We start from the raw sequence: 27,647 nt of genomic DNA on the forward strand, positions 1-27,647 counted from the left end.
GAACAGGAACAAAAAAGCAAAGCCCCTTGATAAGCTTTAAATCCCAAACTGTGAAATACCATTAAGTATCCCCAGCAATTAAAATCTCAGGGATGAATTTGTACTTTGATTGTAGGCGTATAATAAAGATAATAAAGATAAGAACAGTGCAGTGACTTAGAGCAGCTTGATTTACACTCCTGTTGTTGTTACACTCCCTTGCTACTGTTACAGCACACCTTGTTTTGTAAGCAGCAGGTGATCAGGTGTTGCTTTGTGTACAGATGTGTGGAGAGCACTTACGTGCTCAAATTCCCATCTTAAATTACCCCAGTTACAACAGAAGCTGTTGGACAGGACAAACTGGGTGAACTGGTGCTCAGTGAGTGGAGCTGTTGGGCAAATATGTTCTCATCTGTCTTTGTGCTCAGCTAACAAAGAGTTTCCTCCTAGCACAGGCACAGTCTTGGGCCCTCTGAGGGGTTATGGGGAAGGGAAGGAGAGGGAAACTCTGTTCTTCCCAGCATAGGGCACTTGCAGCTTGCCCTGAGTGGGAGTTCCTGGTGGTGCTGCCTCTGAAAGGATGGAGCAGACCACGAGCTGCCTCCCTTGCAGCTCCTGGTGATGCTGCAGTTCTGCACAAGATTTCCCTGCCTTGGCATTAGAGTTTCCATTAAATAAAATAAATGGTAAAGTCAGTGAGCTTTTATATGATGGCTCAATGAGGCCCTTCCCTGGAGGAATAGTAGCAATCACTTCAAGGACAGGTATCTGGGGATTTGGTGAGTCTCTTCTGGCATTGAGTTAGTGGTAGTTATTTTGGTAAAAACCTCCTGGTGACATGAAGATTTCTTTGAAAATACTTATGTATTTGTGAGATAATTATTTTACTTTGTTGCAGCATAAAGCTTGCTTTGGGGGCTCCGGTGGGGTTTGGTGGTTTAGGTCTAATGTGTTTGTTCTTTGTTGAGTTTTATTTTAAAACACTCATATAATAGGAAACTTAAAAAGTTGATGAGTTAAGTATGTGCACTCTGCAAGGCTTTGGAATAGATCCTTGATAGATCAAACTGTGCAGTGAAATCTATGTAGACAGTTTTTACCAAGACAAGTTTCTTCCTCTGACTTGTTCTCTGTTTTCTTTTAGGGCAAAGCTTGGGATGCCTCAGTTCCTCAGCCCTGAAGCACAAAGTCTCCTGAGGATGTTGTTTAAAAGGAACCCATCAAATAGATTAGGTTGGTTCATTTATTTTGATCTTTAAATAATCAACTCAACCTAACTTTTTATTTCAAAAAAAGTAGTTGCTAGAGACTCTGAAGCTCTGGGTGATCAGTAACATTTGGATACCTGTTAGTTTGGATCATGACTTCCTGGGTTTGGCCAAGGAATGGTCACTTCTTGGATCAGTGACTCTTAGGAGTGAGCCAAAGCTCTGACAGTGTCAGAGCAAAGAATATTGACTCTGTACTTATGGGCTGTTTGTGCTCTGTTTGCCTCCCTAGGTATTTTACATCCTTGGAATAACTCTGTATTCACAGTTCCCTCAAATAGCCATGTCTGTGCAAACTTTTTAGAAATGAACTGATTTTTAGTGCAATCTTTAGATTTTAGCCACAAGTGTGTTAACTACAGTATTTTCTTTGTTCAGGAGCTGGTTCAGATGGAGTTGAAGAAATCAAGAGACATCCTTTTTTTTCTACTGTTGACTGGAATGTGAGTACAGAAGGATCTGAATGATAAAGCTGTTGTTAATTTTGCTGTGTGTTGTAGCATTTGTATAAGTATTTACATCTGAATAGGGCCCAGCAAACACTGCCTTGCTGCTGACTGGCACATCCTGGCTTCTCCTGTAATTCCTTGGCATCTGGAGCTGCAGTATTTACTGCAGATAGAGAGTATTAATTATAAATTGTGCATTTACTTTCTAAATAATTAGGAGTTGCAGCATCCTCAAGCTTAAAGGGTTAGTTAGGGCATTTGTAGTTGGGAGAGGCTGCTGGTGTTCCCAGGAACCCTTCAGGAAGTGTCTGTCCAGTGCTCCCCTGCAGGGCACAACAGCTCCCTGTGGCTGTAACTGTCCTGGACTTCCCTCTGCATCACTCCTATCCCAGGCACAGTTCAGGAATTAACTCAGGTGCTCCAGGATGATCCAAAGCCTACAAGATCATGACTCCTGGCTTCAATTTTTCATGAGCACCTTATGATTTTCCTCTGTGGTTCGCTCATCCTCTGAGCTGTGTTTGCCAGAAACACTCTCAAAGCCAAGATGGTGTGTGTGAAATAAATCCCCCCTTTGCTGTGGTGCTGCAGAAGGGTTGATGGAATAAATAAGATGTGGCTGTGCTGACCTATTTCTTTGAAGCCCCTCATCGTTCTCCATCTGTTTATTCTGTGTATTTATTTCTGAAAAGTGATTTTCTAGCTGTGTTTATGCAGCAGCTGCCTCAGAGTCCTGTTCAGCAACAAGTTTTCAGTAATAGCAAAACTTCACTGTTTTATGTGAATACACTTCAAAAGTTGTTGTCTTGTTTGGCTTGATTATCTACTTTTTTTCTTTTGAAGGGGCTGATGTTGAAATAAATATCAGCAGGAAAGTTTGAAAGCTCAGCAGTCCTAACTCTTTCTTTTTTCTTTGTATATATATTTTTTTAATTTGACAGTAAAATTTGTGTTTATTTCACTTTGGTGGTGTTGATGACACTTCTGTATTTTATCTCATTATTTCTTTGGGATGCATTCCGGTCCCATTTCCTTGGTTTTTGTTGGTTGGTTAGTTTTGTTGTTTTGATTTTTTTAACTAAAATACACTGTGTGTTTTTGTGCAGGAAGGTTAAATAAACTGCGAAAAATAGGTCTGAAAGCAGGAGAGAAAAGGCAAGGAAATGCTCTCAGAAATTCCTGAATTTTGCATGGGGATTCAACATCTTTCGACATGAAATTTTCTATTCCTCAGCTGTAAATGGGATTTATTGCAGATTTGAGATCTTTCCCATCTTTGCCTGATTTTAGTTTGGTGGGTTAGGAAAATCCTGGAATAGAGCTTTGAGAACGGGCAGTTCCTTGCCAAGAGGGATGTGCCTGACACTGGTTGAGGTCTTTGTCCTTTACCCTTTATCTTGGCAAAGTTACAGAGTCCATGGAAGGTTCATTGACCCTTACTTATCTTTGTCCTTCTCCTTCAGAAACTGTTCAGAAGAGAAATTCAGCCTCCATTCAAACCTGCCTCTGGAAAGCCAGAAGATACTTTCTGTTTTGATCCAGAATTCACAGCAAAAACACCAAAAGGTAACTGTGCATGGCTATAAATTGGTGAGGTTTGTGGGACAAGGGGTTCAAGTTAATGTTAAAACAACAAAAAACCAGTGACAGAGTTAAAAGGAAAGGATGCACCAGGGTTCCAGTGCTTTGAAGGAGGATGTTCCCCTCAGCAGGTTTCTGTTCTTTGAATATTTTGCTAATCTTTGACTCAGGAATTAAAAAATAAATGGAATATTAAAAGCTGGACTATGGTTTCTATTTATGATTAAAGTCCAACATGCAGTGTTTGAGGGGAAGTATTTAATACTAAAAGTAAACTCAATTTGATTGCAGCAGTGATTATTGTTAGGGTCAGTATTTCATGGAGAATAGCTTGCTTTAAGAAACATTAACTATTATCATTATTATTGCTTAGTGTGCTTCAAGTTTCACTTCAGGTTTTCTTTTGTGGATTTTTTTCTTTCCTGCTGCATCCAGCTTTTAAACCCTCTTCTCATGTTTGTTTGGAGAAGCTCTGTGCTTTTAATAGGCTACACAAAATTATTAAGCTGTGCTCACTGTGAGATTTCAGATAGTGAATTCAGAGGTGCACAGAATATAATCTGAGGGAAACTTAATTCTAATCATTCAGTGATATTTTTTTCAGTGATAATTTACTTATTGGATATTCTTGTGTTGCCTCACTTGTGCCTTGCCAGCAGCACATTCACCACTGGACCAGTGCAATCTGTGGTTGTTCTTCTGCGTTGCAAAGCTGTTGAGCACAAGACAGTGCTCAGATCTTTATTTCTTTTCCATAAGTAGCTTTGTTTCCATAAACTTCTTCCTTAAAACATGTGCTCATGCATAAATTCCTGCAGTGCTTCACAGTTTTAGATAAAACCCTGGAGTACTTGTTTGTGTTTGTTACTGAAGTAAGAGAGCACAGATAACAAACCAGAAGTTTTATTTATTATTTAACATTGGTGTTCCTCTTGTTTGCTTCCCTTCCCTCAAAACAGTTTTTGTAACATACCTGTCCTGGATGTTAGAAAATGGCCTTGCTGGGATGTAGCCACACTAATCCTGTGTCTGTCTGCCCCCAGATTCTCCAGGGGTCCCACCCAGTGCAAACGCCCACCAGCTCTTCAAGGGATTTAGTTTTGTTGCAACGACTACTGTAGAAGACCATAAAATATCACCCCTCACCAATATCCTGCCCATAGTCCAGGTAATGCTTTCCTTTTTGGGAAACTTCTTTGACATGTCAAAGACTGACTGACATCCAGTAGTTACAGTTGTTCTTGCTTTGTTGAGGAGACCATTACAAAATGTGCCTTATTAAATACTTCATGGGATGTTCTTAATTTTAAAAAGTGAGTTACTGTTTTTCTGGAGGCAGAATTTCAAAGAAAAATGATGAGCAAGCAGGAGAAACTTCTGCTGTTGGTAACAGTGTAATGGCAAAGAGAATCCTGTTGCTTTAGATAACCACTTGCCTGTGCTTTTTTAAAGCAGCTTCATGGAAACAGTGCACAGTTCACTGATGTCTATGAACTGAAAGAAGATATTGGTGTGGGTTCCTACTCAGTTTGCAAGAGATGTATCCACATAGCTACAAACATGGAGTTTGCTGTGAAGGTACTGGAATAAATTCCACTCTGACATTCTGAAAATATTGTCTAGTGATTTGAAAACGTGTATTTGTGAATTTTCCAGTTATTGTGGCTGTTTATGTGTTGGTAAGTTACAATCTTGAAGGCTGAAAATACTGTACAATGATGAGAACACCTGAAATAAAGTGAGATTCACAAGGGTGGAACTGGGCTGCAGGGAATTAGTGATGCTTCAGACAGTCCAGTGCATTTCTTTGTTCAGTGGAGCAGGATAGGCTGCAATAATGATAGAATTTTAACAAGGATAGAGCAAGAAATGAATAAATGGGATGTGAAGCTGGAAGATTAATTACTCAGGCTTAGTAAGAAGTAATGAACTCTAGAGGTTTTTTGTTGTTGTTGTTGAAATGAGAATATAAATACAAAAAATGTCTTTATTTAATAGACTTTGTTTATGCAAGTTGTTTTTCCTGTATTATTTTGCAGATAATTGATAAAAGCAAGAGGGATCCCTCAGAAGAAATCGAGATTCTCATGCGTTATGGGCAACATCCAAATATTATTACTTTAAAGGATGTATGTACCTCTTTCTCTGCTACCTCTTTATTAGACAGTGCTCAAAAAATAAATGCAGATACAGGCAGTTTATTGGGATTCATTAAATTTCTTTTGCATAGTGAAATCTGTTGGGAGAGCAGTACATAATAGTAGAGGGAGTATTTCAAAATACAATGCTGTCCTGATACTAATTTTTTCTAAAGGCTGTTTAACAAACCTGAAGTGAGAAGTGATGTAAAGGTTAGAAAGGCCATATTTCTTCTTGTTTCAAATGAGCAGCCAATATGTTGGTAACCATGTCCTGTGTATGCCAAGTGTCAGCACCTAAAAATGGCCCGTGGAAGAGCAGTAGGGAGTGTAGGATTGCTCTCCTCTTCCAACAGCAGTTCTTACACTGAAAAATGTAACTCAGAGTGATGAATTAACAACTTGGATCAAGAATGATGAATTAACAGCTTGAGTCATGAACTCCCAGGATGACACATGAGCTGCCTTGCACTCCCTGCTTTGGCAGTCCCTGCTGTTTGTGCTGCCCGCTCCTGTGGGAGGAGGGGATTTATGGGGATATGTAACTACAGATGTTGCCTTTGAATAGATCTATCTGAGTGTATTTTGTGTGAGTGCACTGTTAAACCTCTCCCCAGGTGTATGATGATGGCAGATTCATCTACCTGGTCACAGAGCTGATGAAGGGGGGGGAGCTGCTGGACCGGATCCTGAGGCAGAAATTCTTCTCGGAGCGGGAGGCCAGCGCTGTGCTCTTCACCATCGCCAAGACCGTGGACTACCTGCACTGCCAGGGAGTGAGTGAGCCCTTCTGCCCCACACCCCTGTCACAGCTCTGAAATTACCAGTTCCTTTCCCTGGGTGCTTTGATTGGCTTGTTTTCATGCCAAAAGGCTTTGTATTTTATCACAAAGGTGAATGATAGAAACAACGTATCCTGTTATCCTGGCAAAATCTCTTGATTCTACATTTTATGAAACAGTAGATTTTTGTCTTGTTCTCCTTGTTGCCAAATGGGGATGTTGGCTCTAGTTGGATTATGAGCCAGGAGGTTTTTATTATATTACTTGAACTAGAATTTTTGGGTCCTTTAAAGTTATGTAATTGTTTAAACTCCCATAAGTATATTCATCTAGAGAATATCTCTTATAAATTGTAAATTACAAACAAATGTACCTGCTCCTCCTAAATGATGGCTTTTCAAATGTCTTTGTTTAAAGGTGGTGCACCGAGACCTTAAACCCAGTAATATTTTATATACTGATGATTCAAATAATGCTGATTCCATCAGGATTTGTGATTTTGGATTTGCAAAACAACTTAGAGGAGAAAATGGACTACTTCTAACTCCCTGCTACACTGCAAACTTTGTGGCACCAGAGGTATTTCAAGCTGCTCTGTGTTTTCTTTATGCTGGTTTTGGTGCATCAAATGCTTAAACTTTTCAGCAATGCTCAGAAAGAAGCCTCAACAATTCTGTTACTTTTCTTTAAATATAATCACACATGCTTTTTAAACACTGGTGCGTGTGTTTATAATAAACCTGCTTTAAAAACAGCAGAGTCCACCCTCAAAAATAAGATGTGAGCCTGTTGAAAATCTTAAGAGATGATGTTCTGGGAACAAGAAATATTGTTGGTACTTACTGCAACCTGTATATTAGAAAATGAACAATCAAATCTCTGACATGATCCAGGGATGGTCTTACCCTTCCTTAGGCCGTGGTGTTGGTTTGGTGGGGTTTTTTTTAATATATGGCAAGTCTTTAACACTCTTTGTTTCATAGGTTCTCATGAGACAGGGATATGATGCTGCTTGTGACATATGGAGCTTGGGAGTTCTCCTTTACACAATGTTGGCAGGGTGAGAATATTTCTGAGCTGTTTTGTTTACCTAAAATCCCAGAATGTTGCCTGAATCCCTGCTTCCATAGAAATGGTGAGGCATTGCCTCATGGAATGACACAGACACTCAGGTGGGACAGGCAGCTCTGAGTCAAAGCCAAATAAACCAGGTTTATCTCACAAGTAGCTTCAAGCTTCTCTTTCCATAGTGCAGGACTGGAGGTGCCAAAGACTTCCCCCAGTTTCCAGGAAGGAATTGAGTGAAAATACATGGTGGGTTTCTTTTTACCCTCCAGCCTCTCATCCTCCCACCCCCATCCCCTTTACTCACCTTGTGTCTCCTGCCCCAGGCTGCATTCCTGGCCCTGTAGAACACTCATGGTTGTGATCTCTGGAGTTTAGAAAACATCCAGACTTGATGAAGCTCTAGGAAGCATCTAGTGGCCAAATGAGAGATGTTTGCTGAATTCTGCTCTGACAGCAAAAGAGCACGTTTTTAGCCTTATGGCTAAAACCTGTATATTGGAAATTATTCTCTTGATAAATCTGTACTTCTCGTGTAATATTAGAAATATTAAAAGTATTTAATAGTGTGTGTGCATATTCTGTGATGTGTGTCTGCTGGCAGTGGGATATTGACTCAGATTCATGAGATTTTACCAATTTCTTGCAGTTTTTATCTATAACAAGGTGGTTTTGTTTTGTTTTTTTTTTCTTTCAACAGCTATACTCCATTTGCCAATGGTCCCAATGATACTCCTGAGGAGATCCTAGTACGGATAGGCAGTGGAAAATTCTCTCTAAGTGGAGGCAACTGGGACACTGTTTCAGATGCAGCAAAGGTGTAAATGTGTTTTGGTTTTATATTTTTATAGAATTCCAGTGAAATCTACTGAGCTTTGTCAACTAGAGGGCTCTGTTAAGTGTAGCTTATTATTATCTCCAGACTTTATTGAAGGGAAGGATATCTGCTCCAACCTTCTTATTTAAAGACTCCATCTGTAATCAATATGAATTCCTTGGGATGGTGTTGACCCCCTCTGTGGGTATCTTAATCACCAGTGTTACCTTTTAAAAATATCAGCATTAATATTAAATATTAATATTTAAATATTTTCCTGATCCTTTGGAACTGCACTATTTGTTCATTTCAGTAGGAGTGATTCAGAATGCTTGTTGGCTGCTGTCTTAGCTCAAGAAATTCACTTCTGTGTATTTAAGAATGCTTCACATTTTGTACCTAAAACAAAGGGAACATTCTGTCAGCTTGCTCATATTTTGGTTTTATTTCAAACTGTTGCTGTCTCTGTTCTGTGCCCTTTCCACCCACCTCTCCTTTGGACCAATGTTGTAATTAATTAGTAGCTTATTGCTAATGCTTCTAACAGGCAAAAACAAGTGTCCATTGCTGTTGGCTTTATTCTTTATGTAGCTTTCTGAAGGAAAAATTCGTTGCTGGTGTCTCACTGTCTCTGAATTCAGTTGTAGTAAGGAGTCAGCAGAGCCCAAAGTGCAGAGTGAACAAGGAGAGGGAGATTTGCAAATAATAGCTTTCCTCCATAAAATCTGCCTGCTACATTTTAATAGGATTTCTAGTCTTTTAAAGATTATATTCATAATAAACACAAAAGGCACAACAGTGAGTTCCTTTGCAATCAAGGCTGGCTCTGTTGCACTGCTCCAATAGTACCACACATTGTTCTCAGCCTTCTGCAGTGTCAGGGCACAGAATGATCCCATTTGTCTGCTGATCTCTGTATGTTTGCATTGTGTTAATCCCTCCACATCGGGTGCTTCTCTCACTGCTGCCATCCCTGATGCTCTAAAGGCCACCTAAGATGATTTGGACTGAGCAATCTGTGTGTTTCCCTTCCCTGCAGGACTTGTTGTCACACATGCTGCACGTGGATCCCCACCAGCGGTACACGGCCGAGCAGGTGCTGAAGCATTCCTGGATTGCCTGTAGGGACCAGCTGCCTCATTATCAGCTCAACAGGCAAGATGCCCCACATCTAGTAAAGGTAAACCCACCTGGGGTGCTGCTTGAGCTGGGGGCTGTGCAAGGAGTTGAGTTGGTTTAGAGCTAAAGACAGATCTCTCACTTCTTCTGTTTGTTTTCCATAGTACTGACATATTTAAGCTACATAGTGAGACAAATTCATGGAATCATGGAATGGTTCGGGTTGGGAGGGACCTTAAAGCTGGGCCATCCACCCCCTACCATGGGCAGGGACACCTCCCACTAGCCCAGGTTGCTCCAAGCCCCATCCAACCTGGCCTTGGGCACTTCAGGGATTCAGGGGCAGCCACAGCTTCTCTGGGCACCCTGTGCCAGGGCCTCCCCACCCTCACAGGGAAGAACTTCTTCCCAATATCCCATCTAACCCTGTCCTCTGGCAGTGGGAGACCATTCCCCCTTGTCCTGGCACTACATACCCTTGTACCAAGTCCCTCTCCAAATTATTGGTCAATGATTCTTTTTAACCTCTGTGTAAAGGAAGAGATTTTTCTGGGTGTTTGCTTTAAGGTAGTTCTTGACTTGTCTCCTAAGTCAGGATCTGAAGAGCCACTGAAGTGGCTGTATTTGAGAAATTGGTGCTAATTTGGCTTGAAAAACACAAATTCTGACCTACATTAGCAGGTGATTCCTACATCTGAGGTATACAAAGAAAATACAGAGGAAAGAAAAAGAAATTAACATTTGGAAGATTCAACAACAGATTTTTTTTTTCCTAACCAACTTTATAGAATTCACATGACCTAGCATAAGTCTTGTTTGGTTTTAATGGGGTTAATAGAGTATTTTATGTTTAATTGCTTTATTTTCTGATTGAAACTTCTATATATATTCATTATTATTATGTATTTCCTTTTTCTCTAGGGAGCCATGGCTGCTACATATTCTGCACTGAATCACAAGACATTTCAGCCAGTGCTGGAGCCTGTGGCAGCCTCCAGTTTAGCTCAGCGACGGAGCATGAAAAAGCTCACATCCACAGACTTATAGATCCACTGGGACACCTGAGCAGACACAAGCGAGGGGGAAACCCAACAAGTGGCTCTATTTTGCCTGACCTGTGATCAAAAGGCATCTATGGTTTCCTGCTACACTACTTGAATTCTGTAAAAGTCCTTTTTTTAAAAAGAAAAAAAAAAATCCACAGGTTCATACTGTGTTTGTTTTACAGGCCGTATCTGTTAAGTTAATTTAAACATCAGGTACACCATAATGAATTTCTCTACACTGTCCTTTGAGATCTGTTGCAAATATTCTTTCACATTCTGTATAGTTTTGCTGGGTTCAGTTAAAAAAAATGATTTAGGGGACCGTTACCAATGACCAAGTTGTACATAAAGTGTCAGTGTGAGTTTTCTTTGCTTCACACCTTTAGACCTTGCTGTGAAGGGCAAATTCTTCATTTTGTAATTGGGCACTTCACTGATTCAACTCAATTCCTTTACCTTGTCCATGACTATTATGCAGAGTTGAGCAATGTGATGTGCCAGTGTTAACTCATCACTGTTGATTTGGGAGGTCTGTGTTTGCATGGTGCCAGTAACTGAGGAGTTTCTGTGGAAATACAAACCAAAGGGGATGTGCAAGATCCTGCACTTCAATTTGATCACTCGTGACCCAAAAGAAATGCTGCTTATGGCCTCTAACAGGAAAATGAACATTTCTGGTTGTTACCACAAATTGTGTCCTGCACTGAGCTGGAGAAAGTCAATACATGCTGTCAAAAACATTGGTACCACTTCAAGACAACATCACGCAGCTCAATCCTTTGTTACTTACATTTCCCATCCATTAACACAACTACTGTGTTATTTTCCTCAGCAGTCTTTCCACTGAATACACCCAATATTAGGTTTGTTTGGCATGTGAGACAAACTGACACTTTATTATAACCAACTTGGCACTTGGGGTTTATCTTTTATTTATTTGATTTTTTTTAATAGAATGTTGCTTCTCTCTGACTCTCTCGCCGCATGTACAAATATTACAGAACAGAACTGCAAAATTCTCTTTGCCTAACTGTAGGGGTAGCTTGGGAAAATAAATAAGCCTTGCTGTTGTGCCCAGGTAAGGGAATTCTGACCAAGAAATTTCATGTTATGGGCAAATTCCTGTCACCATCCTGTGGCCAGCATTCACTCACCCTCTCTGTCTCGTGTTAGGACTTCAGCTGTTCCTAAATGCTGGGGTGGAGAGGAAATTCATTTCAGGGCCAGAATTATCTTGGAGTTTCCTGACTCAAAACCAGTGCTAACTGCTGGTAGTTCATTTAGAGATACACTTAGAAGTGTTTTCAAAAGTTGTAGACATTGAGCAATTATAGTGACATAGCAGGATGATCTTAAATATTAAATGTATTAGTGACATTAGACTGTGAAGTGACCAAAAGTCAAACATAGTTCAGACTCATTTGTCATCACTGAATTTTCAATTGTAAGACCCCAGGGCTGACAGAAATCAGCATTTTGAGACAGGAAAAAAAAAAAATCTTCCAGGAGAATTCTGGCCCAAGCACCAGGAGTGGCGGTGATAACTCAGATCTCATGGGAGGTGTTGGCTGGATTTTGCTTATACCTGTGAAGGACTTGGTGGTGTTGGAAGTACTTTTAGATAAGCTGCTTTCTTCTGTTGTGGTGGGGGAAGATGGACATTATCTGGCCAAATAGTTAGGTATATGTAGATTTGAGACTTAATGATATAGCAAACATAGGTGTGCTCTTTGTATCAAGCAGAACATCCCCCAGATGGAATTCCTTGAGTGCTTGATAGATGTTGGAAGCTTTAGGGGCCATTTGTGCCTAGTTTTGAGGTGCCTGTTTGAAATGCTTGAAAGCTTATCAAAGAACACAACTGCTTCCTGGAAAGCTCCTTGTTTAGTACAAAATTTGCCCCTTTTTGGTTCATCCTCCTTTTCCTTACTGAAGACCTTTGCCAGCAAGAATGCCTGGAAACCTCTTGTCTACACTTTGCCAGGGTCATTTTTATGTAAATTTAAAGATGACTGCCAGAAGAATTTGAATTCACTAAAAAAAAGGCAAAAGTGCTGGAAATTAAACCACCTGAGCCAGGTCAAGGTATAATGTGGGTTGAAATGTAGTCCTAAAAGCTGTGTTGGGGATAAGAGGTAATGCAAGGCCTGGAACACAATGAAAATGTCAAACTGGAATTGTCTTCAGCTTTCCTGTAAGGCAGCAGCTGGTCTTTAATGGCTTTACCCATGAATCATTTAACAGTGTTTCTTGTTGGTATTTTCTTTTAGCTTGCTTAGAAGCACCACAGTGTAAGCACCTTAAAAGCATTTTGCACAAGAGCAGTTGGAAGCAGCTGAAGGGACTCAAGTTGTTCTTGATGTGCAGCACAAAGGTGGTGAGAGGAAAAGAACACAAACAAGGTGGATGTTCTGATTTGTTACAGAGTATTTAAAACATCTCCTGTAAAGTTATCCCTGTTTTGTATCACTCCTGGCCTTTAGTGCAAGTGGGACTCCAGGGGTAAAAGTGTAGCTTCAGTGACTGCAACACTGCAAAGTTGTCTTATCATGGGGAAAACATATGGATATGTTATATCTGACAGGCCAGTGTACCCTGGTATGCCAATTGTAATCCTTGATTTGGGGGAAAAGTTCCCTTGCTCTGACTATTTCAGCATATCAGTCTTGGAAATATTTGGGATATGCAGGAACACGAAAGAGTTCACTTGCAGTTTACTTTTACTGTATTTAATGATCATCTTTGTGAGGCTTCTTTGGGAATTTTTTGCCTGTTTCTCATCCCTTTCTTTCCCAACTTAGGTTTTGATATCTAAAAATAGCATGGTCTGCTCATGAGCTTTCAGTTTGAGATGGAAGAGCAGGTAATGGGAACGTGCTCTGGCTGCAGTGAAAGGTTGGTGGAAATAGTTTCATATCATCTGGGCACAGTTCAAGTTTACAAACTGGTTATGTTATTGCTGCCTTACTGAGTTAGAAAAAAAGTCAAATTTTCACAAAGGTTCGTAATCACACAGAAATAGGCACTCAGACTAAAGGAATTTCCAGAGAGTTAAATCTTAAATGATAAAATATTGGCTGTGACTTCCTGCCAGAAAAGCTCCTGCTCTGATGTTTGGTGATGATCATTATCAGTAAGTTCCAGCTCTGGTGCACACAGAAAGCAGACTCCCACTGCAGTGGGCTCAGGACCTGTTCTGCAGTTTTTTCTACCGCAGGAATATCTCAATTTATACCTTCAGTTATCCTTTGGATAAAAAGTGAGGAACTCTGTTCTATTCCTGTTCCATATCCAAAAACTGCAGTGGCACCATGGTGAGCCCGTGGTGTGGGGGCACAGTGCCCTTCCTGAGAGCTTTGCCTGGCTGGGTCCAGTCAAGCTCCTCATCTGTGGCTTGTGTGGCCTCAGTGTTGTGTGGTTTTGCTTCTTTTTCCCATTGTGCTCAAAATCAGTGAATTCCCCTTGCCCACACCAGGAGCCTGAGGTGCAGGGGGCTGAGCCTGCTGATCATTTGAGGCCTCTGTTGTTTGAATGTTCTTGCAGCCAGAGAAGGCATCCAAAACCTCACCCAAGTCAGTCATGTTGAGCTTGAATTCTGTCTTCCATGTTTGAATTCCTTTTCCAAAGCTGATCTTCATCTGTCCAATAGTTAAAATAACCTTTAGCAAACATCAGCAGTTGGGAGTTCCTTGCAATGTACTTAGAGACTGGTCTGTAGAGCTGAGTTAAATGAGTTATACAAGGTTATAATAATTCTCCTGGTTTATGTCAGTAAAACTAGGCTAAAACATCAATGCAAACACAGGGTTTTATGTATTTCTGTAGCACTTAAGCTTTTCAGTCCTATCCAGAACTAAAAGTTTGCAAATGTTTGTGGGAGGGGAGGAGCAGGTTTTTCTTTCTCCAAGTTTCCAGAAAGCTTCTGAAGCTGTGATTGTAATAGAGTCCTTATGTATCCTAAAGGAGCTCTATAAGGTTAAAAACATAAAATTCTCCTTAAAGTTTGTTCCAAAAGTCTCTTGGGTGTGCACTGAGAGCTGTTGGTAACACCCCTGCACTTCATTCCTACCACACCAGCCTTCTGCACCAACATCTCTGTCACTGCTCCAATTATTTTTAAAATATTTGCTCCCCCAAATTCTCTTGTTCCTTGGGAATAGAAGAACAGATACAAGTTTGAAAAACCCTACCCTTAATGTATAGCTGAAGCTGATTGAACATAGTAATAATTTGCATAAGTAGAAAGTCCCTCACAGAATCATCAGCAGCTGGTTTTCTTGAGATTTTTCCTGTGTAATGAAAGCAAACTTTCTCTGAAAGCTTTAAAAGATACTTAATTGATTATATCTCTGAATTATTAACTTTTGGGCAATAGCTTATTACCAATAGTGAGTTTGAATAATGTTGAATCCTCTTGTGGGGTTTTTCACATGAAGACTGAGGATGCTGGAGGTGGATCTGCTTTGCAGGACCAAGTGTTCAGGTTTGAGTGTTTTGCATTAGGCTTTTGAGCAGTGTTTGCTAATTAATTAATTAATTGCATTGTCATAATGTCCCAAGCACTTTGGCATCTTGCACTGATGCTCTGGTTAGAGCTGAAGCTCTCCTGGCACGTGGCTAAATCTCCATAAAGGGCATTAATTGAGAACAGTGTGCAATGAATTCCATGCTCTCTGAGGTACTTCAAAGATGAAACTCTACACAAGGTCCCCGTTATCAGATATTGTAACTGTCATTTCTTTCTCTTAAGCATATTGTGGATTTTGTATCATACTGTATTTATTTCATTTAATTTTAAAAGAAATGTTTTCTTTAAAGCTCTGTATATATTGACATTAAAGTTTGCATTGTACTACGTTCTCCTCTTCTTGCAAGGCCGGGTCTGGAAGTGCAGTGGTGTTTTTCTTGGCACTGCTGCCTTCAACTACAACACACCAAAGACAACCTCAAAATTGTATTTACTTTTGTCAAACTCCCTGAATAATCATAAAGGTACAGTTTTAATTAGCTGGCAGTTCCTTGAGTACCAGAATAAAAGGGTTGTAAATTCATAACATTTGGTAATTGACAGAAATCCATCACTTCTGCTTTGGAAGTTCACTTGCTCCTGTTTTTCAAATGGATATAAAAAACAATGAGCAAACATTCCGAAATTAAATGTATGTGAATTATTTCATAAACCTTGCCAAAAATCTCACATACATCAAGAGCTGTGTATAAATTTATATTCAGTCAAGTGTTTCATGCCACACTTGCAGTAAAACAGACATTCAGTGGTAGGATTGATGTGTTACCTCACATCTCATCAGGTGGGATCATCTACCTCTATGTTTTGTAGGTAACTATTAAATTTGACTCCATATATTAAGAGGAAATAATTTTCCTGCAAAGATCTGGTCCTTTGAAAATAGACACTTGCATTGCAAGTGACAGGAATGACATTGAAAACTGGGTTTGAAATCCTCCTGAGGTGTTTGATAACTGCTGGTGCTGTCGGTATTCAAAATGGTTTATAGATACTTTATTTTTTTTGAATGCACAGAAAGGTTTTCCCACGTTTGCCTCAGGTCCATCTCCCAGGTGCTGTTTGCTCACACAAGACACTGCTTTTACCAGCACTGTGGTGGGAGAGAAGAGGGGGACTGAAGCCATAGAGGAGGCAGCAGGTAAAAAAGTTTCCAAGATGGTGATGATTCGCTTGATTTTACTCAAGGTAGGCAGGAAAAAATAATCAAATTGGAAAAGAACATTCCTCTAAGTTTGAAAGTCTCAGGTATTGAGATCTGCAGGCTTGGTGAAGGTGTTGCTAGTGGGAGAAGAGACAAGGCATGGATTAAAGGCCAACCTTACTGAATGTTTTGAGAACCAAGGACAGGGATGAGCCAAGAGTTAAAAAAAGACTCCAGAATGTGCCTTAATCGTATCCTGCTCTCTTTGTTTTCTGGCAAATTTTGGTTCTCAGGAGCTGTTTTCCTCATGATTCATCTCTGAAGCTTTATGATTGTGAGAGGCACCTTCCCACGTCTCTTTTGTGTTTTTATGGGGTGCAAAATGTTTTAAGGTAAAGATGTTCCCACCTTTGCTTGCCCCAGCAGTAGCGGGAAGAGGAAGCAGGTGTCTGCTCTCAGTTTTGCCAAAATACAGATTTAACTGTATTTATTTTAACTTTTGTTTAATAAACTCCCTCCAGAACCTCTGGGGAGCTGCTCTCAGAGGCTGGGGCTTCTTGTGGGCCTCTTGAAAGACACAGAAAGCTTTTGGCAGAGGTGAGGTCGGTTCTGCAGTCCCTTAAGGCACTGTTTGGACAGGGGCTTCCTTGCAGCTCCCTCCCCTTGGGGTTATTTGCAGTTCTGGCCTTGGAGCAACTCCTTGACTCTCCAGAGCCATTTTGGGGCCTGCTCTTTGATTTTTGGCATCCACAGTGTTCTACCCCAGAGCAATCCTGTACCAGGCTGTGTTTAAACAAGGAGTGCAATGCCCTAATGCTGGCTGATTGTGCAAATTCCTTTATTCCTGAACAGGCACATTTCAGGCTCTTGTGGCCCTCAGCATCCAGGTTTGTATCCTGGTCTCTGTGGGGATGGCTGGGCTGCACAATTACAAAGGGATGGATACCTCTTAATTTAAGGGGTTTTATTGCTTCTACAGGCTTTTGAGGGGGAATTACAGTATAATTTTATGGGCTTGTGCCTGTCCCATGCCTGGGCAGTGTCCAAGGCCAGGCTGGATGAGGCTGGGAGCAACCTGGGATAGGGGAAGGTGTCCCTGCCCATGGTGGAGGGGTGGAAGGAAGTGGGCTTTAAGGTCCCTTCCTATTTTATTGAATCACAAATTTTTTCTACTGTAACTGCAGTTGTGGAGTGCTGATACAGGCCCTGTGCATCCCTAATCTGGCACCTGGCTGTGCTGAAAGCCTTGTTTGGAGGTCTTGGCAACTCAACGGCAAGTTAATCACATGGCAGGGCATTAGGAACAGGTATTGTGTCATCGTCTGCTTGTTTGGGGCTGAATTCAGTCACTCCAGGGGTGAGAAAGCAGTGGGGAGCAGGGATGAGGAACAGGGTGGGGAAGAGGGATGCAATTCTACGTTGCTCTTCTCTGGGGGAACTGGTACCGAGTGGTTACAGGGTCACAGTGACTCCAAAACCGCTGGGGATGCGGTGCCCGGCCCGGGCTGTGCTGGGGGCTCTGCGGGTTCTGTGCCCGCGCTCCCGGTGTTTGTTGGCCGTGCCCGCATTCCCGGTGTTTGTTGGCCGTGCGCGCGTTCCCGGGGTTTGCTGTGCCCATATTCCCGGTGTTTGTTGGCCGTGCCCGCGTTCCCGGTGTTTGTTGGCCGTGCCCATATTCCCGGCGTTTGCCGTGCCCATATTCCCGGCGTTTGCCGTGCCCATATTCCCGGCGTTTGCCGGCTGTGCCCGCGTTCCCGGGGTTTGCTGTGCCCATATTCCCGGTGTTTGTTGGCCGTGCCCGCGTTCCCGGCGTTTGCCGGCCGTGCCCGCGTTCCCGGCGTTTGCCGGCCGTGCCCGCATTCCCGGTGTTTGCCGGCCGTGCCCGCATTCCCGGCCGTGCTCGCCGAGCCGCGGCTCCCCCGGCGCAGCCGCTGCGCTCCCCGCAGCACCCAGGAGATGGAGGCAGCGCCCCGCAAGCGGCTCCCGAGCCTTCCCGCCGGATTTATCCCGCCTGGAACCCTCCAGGGGTCAGCGCGCCTGAAGGATGCACGGCCGGCAGCTGGAGTTCGGTTGCGCTATTGGAATTGGTTCGCGTTTTGTTATTTTATTTATTTTTTTCTCCTTGAGAACGTCTTGTTCTCCTGGTTCTCTTGTTTTCCTGCCTGTGGGATGTGTTTGCGTGATGCCTTCGTATCCATATCCCAAAGAATTTACTGGAACAGCTTCGTATCTGCTGCTCCATAAGCAGATCCTGCTACTCTTGGCTGAAAGGCAGAGAAGCAGCGCTGGCAGGACCAGCCCCGGAGCATCTCCCTGACCACAGAGGTCATGCCTTGGCAAGGATTTCCCAATACTGGGAAAGGAGGAGGAGCAGGAATCATGAAATCATAGATTATCCAGAATTGGGAGGGACCCCCATGGATCACTGAGTCCAGCTCCTATCCCTGCACAGACACCCCAACAATCCCACCCTGTGCCTGGGAGCGTTGTCCAAGCGCTCCTGGAGCTCTGGCAGGGTTGGGCTGGGAGCATTCCCTGGGAAGCTGTTCCATCCAGGAGGAGGAAGTGTGGCAGGGCCAGGACAGCACATGGATCCACCTGGATACCCAGTGTGGGAATGTCTGGGCAGTGCTTGGATGTGGAATTCCCCTCTTACAGCTCTTCCTCTGCTCTTCCTGAGCAGCTGGAATTGGTGCAGCCAAGCACCAAAACTTCTGATTTGGAAAGAGCAGCATGAGGCAAATCTGGAAGTTTCTGATCTAGAGCAAAAACCTCAAAATGCAGATTTTTGAGGTAAATAGAAATATTTTGGATCCAAGTAGAGACCAGGTGTATGTTTTTAGTGATTTTTCAAAGCTGTTAAACCCTAGGAAAGCTGATTTAAACACCTGTGTGCTTGTAAATACAACTTTGTACATGTTTACTGTTTTCATTAGGAAATGTATTTCAATTCAAAATGCTCTGATACATATCAGTATGATAGAAAAACTCTCATTAAATTCTGATAGAAAGACAATTTAGGAATAAAAATTATTTAAGATCTTGCTTTGCCAGATTAGAAAACCCTGTTATGATCAAGCTGAAGGTGTTCATGCTCATGGCAGTGGGTTGGACTCAATGGGTTTTAAAGGTCCCTTCCAACTCAAAAGAGGGGATTTCCTTGTGCTGCTCAGGCTTCTGCTGCAGAGGGGGGAACAGAAAATTAACCTCAAGTTAATTAACAGCTCCAGCTGCTAATTCCCCCCGCACCAGCCCAGGAAGAGTGGGCCTGCTCATTCCCTATGCCCTGTAGAAGATGATCAAACTCCAAAATAGCTGAAAGAATTAATTTGACTGAGCTGGCAGTGCTTGTCAGGGAGGGAATAAGGGCAGATTTGAGGAAATTAGTAACGTAACTCAAAGTTCCCAGCAAACTCCTGGCAAAGGCAGTGAAAACTTGGTTTCAAATTAATTATTGCAAATAAACATTTGAAATGCTACAGGCCAAATTAATATTTCAGAATTCTTCACTATTTATTACTGTGCTTAATTTTCTTACTTAAATATAATTTGGGCCTACGGCTGTTAAGAATTTAATTTTTGAGGTACTTTAATGAATTATAAAACATGTTTTAAACAGAAATGAATAGCTAATAAATGCCAAAAGTGATTAATTTTCTGAAACATGTGAAGGCCTTTGTATTTAATTTAAAAAAAAAAAAAATGCCCTAAGTTGTTGGAAAGTAAAGAGAAAGAAAATACAAAGTGGATCAATTGAAGTCTGGAATAATTTCCTAAATCAGAAATAGTTTTCCCTTTGCTGTGGCCATATGTTCTTCCAGGAGTCTCCAATCCTTCCAGGAGTCTCCAATCCATTTTTTGTGTCCTTTAGACAAGATGGTGACAAAGACATGCCCTGAAGATACCTTGCTCTGAACCCTGACTCCCTGCATGAGCAGCACTTTACCCTGTTTAAAGTTGATGTATCCAGACTTTTCCCAGGATAATACAACATCAAAGGTACAGGTTTTTATAAGCCCATGATTTTCTTATTATTTTAACATATTGGGGTTTCCTTAAGTGAAAGTGAAATTGTGAGAATGTTTTTGTACTTTTAGTGAGCTTTTAATATAAATGTTGAATGTGGGGCTTGTGTGATGCATAAATTACACAGGGTGGGATTTATGTGCACAGCTCCCTGCAGCTGGGATGGCAATACCTGCCATTGATTTTTTTGTGCCTTGAAACTGAGCTTGATTTAGCTGCTTTCATCACAAGGGAAGGGACATTTTCTAAAATCAGCCCGGTGGTAATTGTTTGGAGTTGAGAGTGAACTCACTGAAATTCCCCATGAATCAATTGTGTGCTGCCAATGATTTATGCCCCAGCACAAGCCTCCAAAAGTCCTTACAAATTATCCAGGGCTAAGAAGAGGATGATTTGCTGCCAGTGACACTTTGGAGACTGTTCAGCAGAAGTGTTTTCCAGCAGCTCCTGCCCAGCAATGAGGTCAATAAAACAGAAATTCCTTCCAAATTTTCCTTTTTTTTTTGAGAGTGCACAAATGCAGGAACATCCCTGCATCTCTTCAGCAAGGAGTAACCTCTGAGCAGGGCTGGGTTTACACCTCACAGCCACTGTTCCTCCTCAGCAGAAGACACAAAACATTGGAGAACCAACAAGGTGAGATGTGACCTGGGTGTCCCTGCTGCCTGACAAAGGTGGGAGATCATGAGGAGAGAAACATTTGGGCTGCAGGGATAAAATGCCATATGGAGTTCAGTAACTGGAGGAAACTAGAAAGGGAAACTTAGAACAAAGCAACAAAACAAATTCTTAAAGGCTTATGAGATAAAATTATAAAAGCACCATCAGGGAAGAAACACTAGGAAAATCTCTACCTGTGAAATTTTCGCATTTCTTGGCAAGTTTCTTTACCCTGCTGCATTTCTCCCTTATTTTTTAAGCTAGGATTTATAGAAAACTGATTAAGTCCTATTTTTTTTTTTTTCCTCTGGGCTTTGAAATTTCCTAAATTCTCTTTACTTTGAAATTATTTTTCTTCAGAGCCTTTTGAGTGGTGGAATCAATTTCTGTTTCTTTTCTTATTAATGAAACCATTCATCCAAGAGGACTTTGGAGAAGGGAGATCTAATTTACAGCCCTACCCCAGTGAAAGGAGATCAGGTGAACAATCACCTGGACCATCCAAAGGATTATTACTATTGCAATGTAAGCTATTTAGGAAAATATCTATGGGGAAATATCTGGAAATGTAATAACTTAATCCTAAATTTCAGGAACACAAAGCAAATTACTGAATATAACATAAAGATGGAGAATGGAGCAGAGACAGGCACTCACCTGGGATGTTTGTTTTAGGCAGGAAGAAAGTTTTTGTTTTGCAGCAATTTAGGGCTGAAGGTGGCCAGGATGATGCTCAGGTTGCTGGTTTATTGGGAAAAAGCTCTTTTTTTAGTGTCTGGATGGTGTGGGACTTGCATATGATGAGCTGCAATGCCAGGGGATGATTGATCCTAAAGGTGATGTTGAGTTGTGTTGGCTGTGGCAAGTGCAGAGTTTCTGGCTGAACTAAGGCTGAGACTTAAATAGATAAATTCTCTTTACTTTGAATATTTCAAATGTCAGAATATCAAGGATCCTGCTCACTCTCTGTCAGTGCAATCCCTTATCCTTTAGAAAGGTTCACATTTCCATCTGGGCTATTTTGTAGGGATGTCAGGAATTGTGTAAGCACGTCACAGCTGACCTAAGAGTTGGTTTAATTATAATTGCCTTTAAACCAGCATTTTCATCCCCCCCTTTAATTAGCTCTGCCAAAAATGGCTTCTCTTTCTGGTTAATCTTGGAGGAGGGACATGAAGCTGAATCCATGGGTTCATTTTAGGGTGGAGGAGGAGCTGGATGCAGCCCCAGAGAGGGTGAGAGCCGGCGATGGTCCAGGCACGCTCAGTTTTTGCCAGTTATGGAGGCAGCCACAGGTTGGAAGGGCAGGACTGTGCCTGGAATTTGGGCAGCTGGGGGAATTTTGGAGTCTCTTCACTGTGGATCAGTGAGGGATGCTGGCAGAAGTGCTTGTTTTAAGATCGTGTGGCACCACATCGATCTCTGCTCACTTAATCCGCACCTTCCCACCCAGCCCGGCGGAGGGAACGGAGCCAGCGGGATGAAGGAAGGCTGCCTGTGGGATGAAGGAAGGCTGCCTGTGGGATGAAGGAAGGCTGCCTGTGGTAGGGATGTCAGGAAAACCTGCTCCCTGCCCACTGCCAGCCTGTGCAGAGCAATTATTCATGCTGGAGACCCAATGCTAGGAGACATGGGCTCGGGCACAGGGAATGTCTAGGACTGGTAGGACGAGATCATTGTGCTGCAAGTTGAATGAAAGGCGTTTTTTTTTCATAACAAAGATAAGACAGGCAGTGAAAGACACTTTTTTCCACGAAGGAAGAAGGCGTTATCCTGCTTAAATGATTTAGACAGACTTTATTTTCTTGGAAAGCCATGAGTCTCTTCATGGATCATTGTCTCCAAGCTGAGTTGCTCAGTGAGACCTTTCGTCTACGGAAAAGAGACCCAAAGGGAGTGAAGGGAGCCCGTGACCTTCCACCACTGCAAGTCAGGAGCCATAGAAATGTTTGTCAGTTTTGAAAAGAAATGGTTGCACTCGAGATCCTTTCCTTGGAAAAATCTCTCAATCTGGAGCCACAATGAGGCGCGATTTTAGCACAGACCTGCCAGGACCCATGGGTTCCTCTTTCCTTTCAAATAAAATATGGAAATCAGCTGGGGTGTCTGAGCTTTTGGGATATTACAAGGAAAACACTCCATCGTCGTATTTATAATTCAGGCGAGGTGAGCTCTGTCTGTCATTGGTTTTCTGGAAGCAAAACAAATATGCTTTTAATTCTGGGAGAAAAACAAATCCTCCACAGGAGAACTTGGCTTGGGGGCCTCTCCTCTGGGCAGCAATACTTCTCTGCAGAGAGAAATGCCCAGGTCCCAGCTCAACCAAAACACATGGCCACCAGCCCCAAAGGCACTTCTGCACTAATGGAGATGAAATCTGGGCTGATCTGCACCATCACTTGCTCTGGGTGAGATGAAACACTGGGGTTAATGCAAATGTAAGTATTTCTTAGTTTACTTCCGATTGTTTGTGATCCCGCACTGGTCAAAACCAAATTCTGCCTCCTTGAGCTGGGAATTATCCTTTTCTGCTTCTCTCCCCTTCCTTCCCCTGTTCTTGACACGTATAAAAATTGATTGAACTGTGGACTGACATTGTGTGGAGTTTGAATTTCCAGTAAACAAAATTCCTGCTTGTCACTTGCAACACTCAATAATTCCTGGTTTGTTAAAAAAGAAAAAAAATAGTTTTTGCTTTCTTTTTTTAAAAATTTTTATAAAGCAGGGCAGCATCTCAAACCCACACACCATGGTGACCCTGCCCATGGCAGGGGGCTGGAATTTGATGATGTTTTAGGTCCCTTCCAACCCCTCCCGACGGTGTTAAAATGACAAGATTAACCTGCAAAGTTCATTTCTCCATATCCCAGCAGTACAGATAACAGACAAGCTGAGAAGATAGATGATTCAATGCCAGTCTTTAGGTTTCTGCCCATTAATTTGCTGTTTATTGATGGGGTTGAAGCAGAGGGGCGTTGGTTGGGGTCATTCTCACCCTGGCATGTGCTGAACCCCCGCTGCCATCAGGCAAACCCAGCGGGGCTCTGGGACTCACTGGGTTTCTATGAGAGGCTGCATCCAGGGAAAACCTTAAGCAGTTGCCCAAGGGATGCCTGAGAAATGTCTTTTTAATGAAAATCTGTATGAAAATGGAGGGCATGCACTGCCCTGTAGAGGAGGTTCTTTTCTGTGGGGGATAAAGGGATTTTCTTCTCTTTGGAGATGGTTACGCCTGGTTCAAAATTGCCTTGTTTGGTAAGAACATCTTTTTCTCATGTGAATGATCCATCATGTGAATTCCTCCTAAATCATCACTTTGGTATTAATAGATGGGCAAATAATGACTCAAAACCTGCATGGTGATTCCTGACCTCAGTGTAAGGCAAAATTTGGAGGAAAATTCGGAGCCATCTCCCTGTAGTTTGAAATCAGGCTGTGGTGTGACCAGAGGGGGGGTTCCACTCAAGGCAATCAGAGCAGGTGAGTGTTACAAGGCAAAGGAAAATCAGTTGACTCTAAACTTTGTCATGTTCAGCATCTTTGTGTAAGAAGGCTCAGAATTTTGCTGAGAAAGCAACCACAGGCTTTTGTTGCAAACCATAAAGTAATGATGTTCTTTTCACTGCTGGGTGTTATCTAAACAATATTTACCTACTTAAGATATTAAAATTAATCACTGCTGTTTACATTAGAAAATTTTCCATAATATCTTTGGTTTTTTCCCACTTTGCAAAGAGTTTTGTGTTTGGCTGAGGAGGTTCCTTCTTCCAAGCAGCAATTTCCTTCCTTCCTTGCCTCTTGTTTATGAGGAAAACATAAAATCCCTTTCTGCGCTTAAACTCATTCTGGTGACGCTCTAAATTCTATGCTTAAGGATGCATTTAATTAAAGATTGACTATGGCATAAAGTGGAGGTTAATTAAATACCAATCAATTCCTGTATAAAATACATACAAAGGGCTTTGACTCAGACAGTAAAAGGATCTCCAGGAGGAGATTCCCCTCTTGCTCACAGTGCAGCTGGAGAGTTGCTTCCCACACTCTTTTGCTTGCTGTATTTGCCATTCAGGATATTGAAGTCCTGCAGAAAAGCTGCTTTTATGGAAACAAAGCCATGGTCTGACCCACTCCTGCTGTTCAGAAGAGATTTCACAGGGACTTTTCCATCACCACTTCGTTATGGCAATGTTGGTGTAATTAGACAAAACTCTCACTGATGAAAGAATAACTATAGTTTTGTTCTCCCAAAAATTTTTGAGAAGGTCCTTTAGAGGGGCATCAAATGAATCCAGAGTATCCAAAGTTAATAAAGCAAGGTGACTTTTCATGGAACAGGTTGTTAAGCTGTAAGTGCCTTATTGCAGGGTATTGTGTATGGTGAAATTTAGGTGAGCTCTGGGGAGGGAAGAAGTTTTGGAGGGTCTGGAAGAGGAGTCCAGCACAGGAGAAGCCTCATGTGATTTTTTTTTTTTCCCTCTCTTCTGTGTCCCTACGAGTCAACATTTTGGGACTCAGCAGGACATTTCAGAGAGAAATCTGGAGTTTGTGCTCCTGCACTGGTGGCCTTTAAGGTGAGGTCAAATGGATGGACAGACTTGAAATAAGGGGCTTAAAAGTTTACACTGGATCAAGAGCAGAATTTAGTCTCCTAACGAGACCTGGTTCTTCAGAAGACCCTAAAAGAATGACTTTGACATGTTCATTGTCCCCCATGCCCTGTAGTGCTTCAGGAACATTAAATGGTGAAAATCCTGCTTCAGGATAGGGCTTTCTTTTAAACAATTTTTAAATCCTTGATTTTAGAACTTTTTTGCTGGGCATTCTCATATTTAAACTACCAAAACTAAACATATCAGCTGTAGTCAGGAGCAAAATAATATAATTTTGAAACATTTTCATTTTTAAAGACTCACTTCCAATAAAAAAATTATTGCTCTTTTATTTCTCAGAAATCCCCTGGAATCTAATCTTTTCTCACTGGGTCTTTTAGAGATTTCCACTTCCTTCAGAAATCTGCTTTACATGGCTGCAGTGATATCCTTCCAAGGAGCTCAAGGCACTTGGTCAGCATGGCAGGGCCTCTTAAAAGTATTTTTCCAGCCCTGCAGAAGAAGAAAAGTGAACTCAAAGCCTGTGAAGGAACAGCCTGGGATCCAGCAGCCCCTGCCATGCGAGGTACAGGTTGCAGAAAGGAAGTTGGAAGTCAATTGTTCTTGCTGCTGAAGGGCCCAGGTTAGTTGCTGTCATTACGCTAATTTTTGCACCGTCTCAGTGACCTTCATATCATATTAACAGTTTTATATTATGTTAGCAAATTGCTCTGCCAGAGCTGCAAGTCTGATTGCATTCTGAAGGTCATTAATATGATATGAAAATATTATTGTATTCTCTCCTTTCATATTTTATTAGTGATATGGAAAGCAATAAAGGAGCTGATTTTTGCTGGGAGGTTCCCCAGGGAAAGATGCTCTACAGCAGTGGTGTCCCACATTGGCTCCTAATCCAATCTCAACGGGAAGTTCAATTTCCTCATCATTAATTATTTAGCTGTATTTAACTGCTGTAAATTCTCAGATTAATTTTTTTAACTGTTGAGTTTGATGACCTCCAAAGACATTGGTATTAACCAGTGCAATATGAAATACAGTTGCTTCGTGCAAATGGAACCCACTCTTCCACGAGGATTTGTGTGAAGGCATAATAATGGTAAATTTAATTTTTCTGCTGCAAGAGTAAGGCTTATTTTATTACTACCTTTGGTGCAATTCAGAATTGTAGCATGGAGGGGGAAGGTGGTGGCAACTGGGACATTCCTTCAGGGTAAGCCTGGCACTGGAGCTGTTCCCAGGATATTGCCAGTGGTCACCAGGCCACGGAAAGCTGCTGCAATCCCCACACCTCACACTGTGCTCCACAAATTTAATTTATCAAACAATGCAGAGTGGTAAAGTCCTGAGACGTGTGAGCAATGGGTAAAACTGGTCAGGCACCAACCAGAGGCAAGGGTGAAGACAGGAACTTTTGGGCAGGTTTTGGCTGTTATTTAAGAGCAACGACATCTGGACTTGCAGAGAAGAGGGCTAGAAACTTTAAAGAGACTTTAATAGAAAAGAAAGGTCATTGCTTGCAGAGACAAATTATTTTCGAGGTAACAGTGCTATTTTAGAGTGATTTTAGCCAGGAGGGTGACTTTGGTAAGCAGCAAGTTGAGTGCTTTAATGCTTTAACAGCCTTTAACTCACCCTTAAAATGACATCTAACAGGAGGTTACCCACATGAAATAACAAACATCAAATGTTACCTGCAACAATATTGAATTATGATATCACAGCACCCGAATGTTGGGGTTTAACATGATTTTGCCAAGCAGAATGTTTTAATGTTTGAATTTATGCCTTTTCCCTGCCACAGTGTGAGGCTGCTCCGCGTTCATCGGCCTCAGCCGCGGACGGCTCCCACAAGGAGCGCCTCAGATCCCAGGAAAACGCTTCCAGAGTGGGTTTGCCATCGGGTTATTGGTGGTCAGGGCCGGCAGGAAAGTTAGTCTGGAGGTTCCCGCAGCCTGGGGAACATCCCAGAGGATTCCTGCGCAGCACAGAAAAGAAGGATGCTGTTACTGCACGGAAAGCGGCGCCGAGGGAAGGGTGTGAGCGCTGTGCAGTGCTCGGGAGGGGCTGCAGATGGCGATGCTCCACCGAGGGCCGGGGGATGCTCCCGCGGCGCTGCCAGCCCCGGCACGGCACCGAACACGGCATCGACCCTGCCCCCACAGCACCGATCCTGCACCCCAAAACTGCCCTGTACCCCAACATCGACCCTGCAGCCACAGCATCCGTCCTGCATCCCAAAACTGCCCTGTACCCCAACATCAACCCTGCCCCCACAGCACCGATCCTGCATCCCAAAACTGCCCTGTACCCCAACATCGACCCTGCAGCCACAGCACCGATCCTGCACCCCAAAACTGCCCTGTACCCCAACATCGACCCTGCAGCCACAGCACCGATCCTGCACCCCAAAACTGCCCTGTACCCCAACATCAACC

At 42.4% G+C, this 27,647-nt stretch overlaps 1 protein-coding gene across 5 annotated transcripts in view; it reads left to right on the top strand.

Annotated features, from left to right (window-relative positions):
• The window catches only part of RPS6KA6 (ribosomal protein S6 kinase A6), a 36,729-nt gene extending 21,630 nt beyond the window's left edge, over positions 1-15,099 (top strand). For 4 of the 5 annotated variants that reach the window (XM_069015066.1, XM_069015068.1, XM_069015069.1 and 1 more), the window contains exons 11-22: positions 1,127-1,215; positions 1,629-1,693; positions 3,163-3,265; positions 4,324-4,448; positions 4,733-4,858; positions 5,320-5,409; positions 6,036-6,194; positions 6,618-6,779; positions 7,184-7,260; positions 7,966-8,083; positions 9,122-9,262; positions 10,123-15,099. In XM_069015066.1, coding sequence (XP_068871167.1) covers positions 1,127-1,215; positions 1,629-1,693; positions 3,163-3,265; positions 4,324-4,448; positions 4,733-4,858; positions 5,320-5,409; positions 6,036-6,194; positions 6,618-6,779; positions 7,184-7,260; positions 7,966-8,083; positions 9,122-9,262; positions 10,123-10,248 — 1,381 coding nt within the window. In that variant the 3' untranslated portion in view covers positions 10,249-15,099. The remainder of the gene's footprint in view (positions 1-1,126; positions 1,216-1,628; positions 1,694-3,162; positions 3,266-4,323; positions 4,449-4,732; positions 4,859-5,319; positions 5,410-6,035; positions 6,195-6,617; positions 6,780-7,183; positions 7,261-7,965; positions 8,084-9,121; positions 9,263-10,122) is intronic. The other variant, XM_069015067.1, reaches the window with a different exon arrangement.
• The last annotated feature ends 12,548 nt before the right edge of the window (positions 15,100-27,647 follow it).

Source organism: Aphelocoma coerulescens, chromosome 4A (genome assembly GCF_041296385.1).
Source record: "Aphelocoma coerulescens isolate FSJ_1873_10779 chromosome 4A, UR_Acoe_1.0, whole genome shotgun sequence".
Taxonomy (NCBI): Eukaryota; Metazoa; Chordata; class Aves; order Passeriformes; family Corvidae; genus Aphelocoma; species Aphelocoma coerulescens.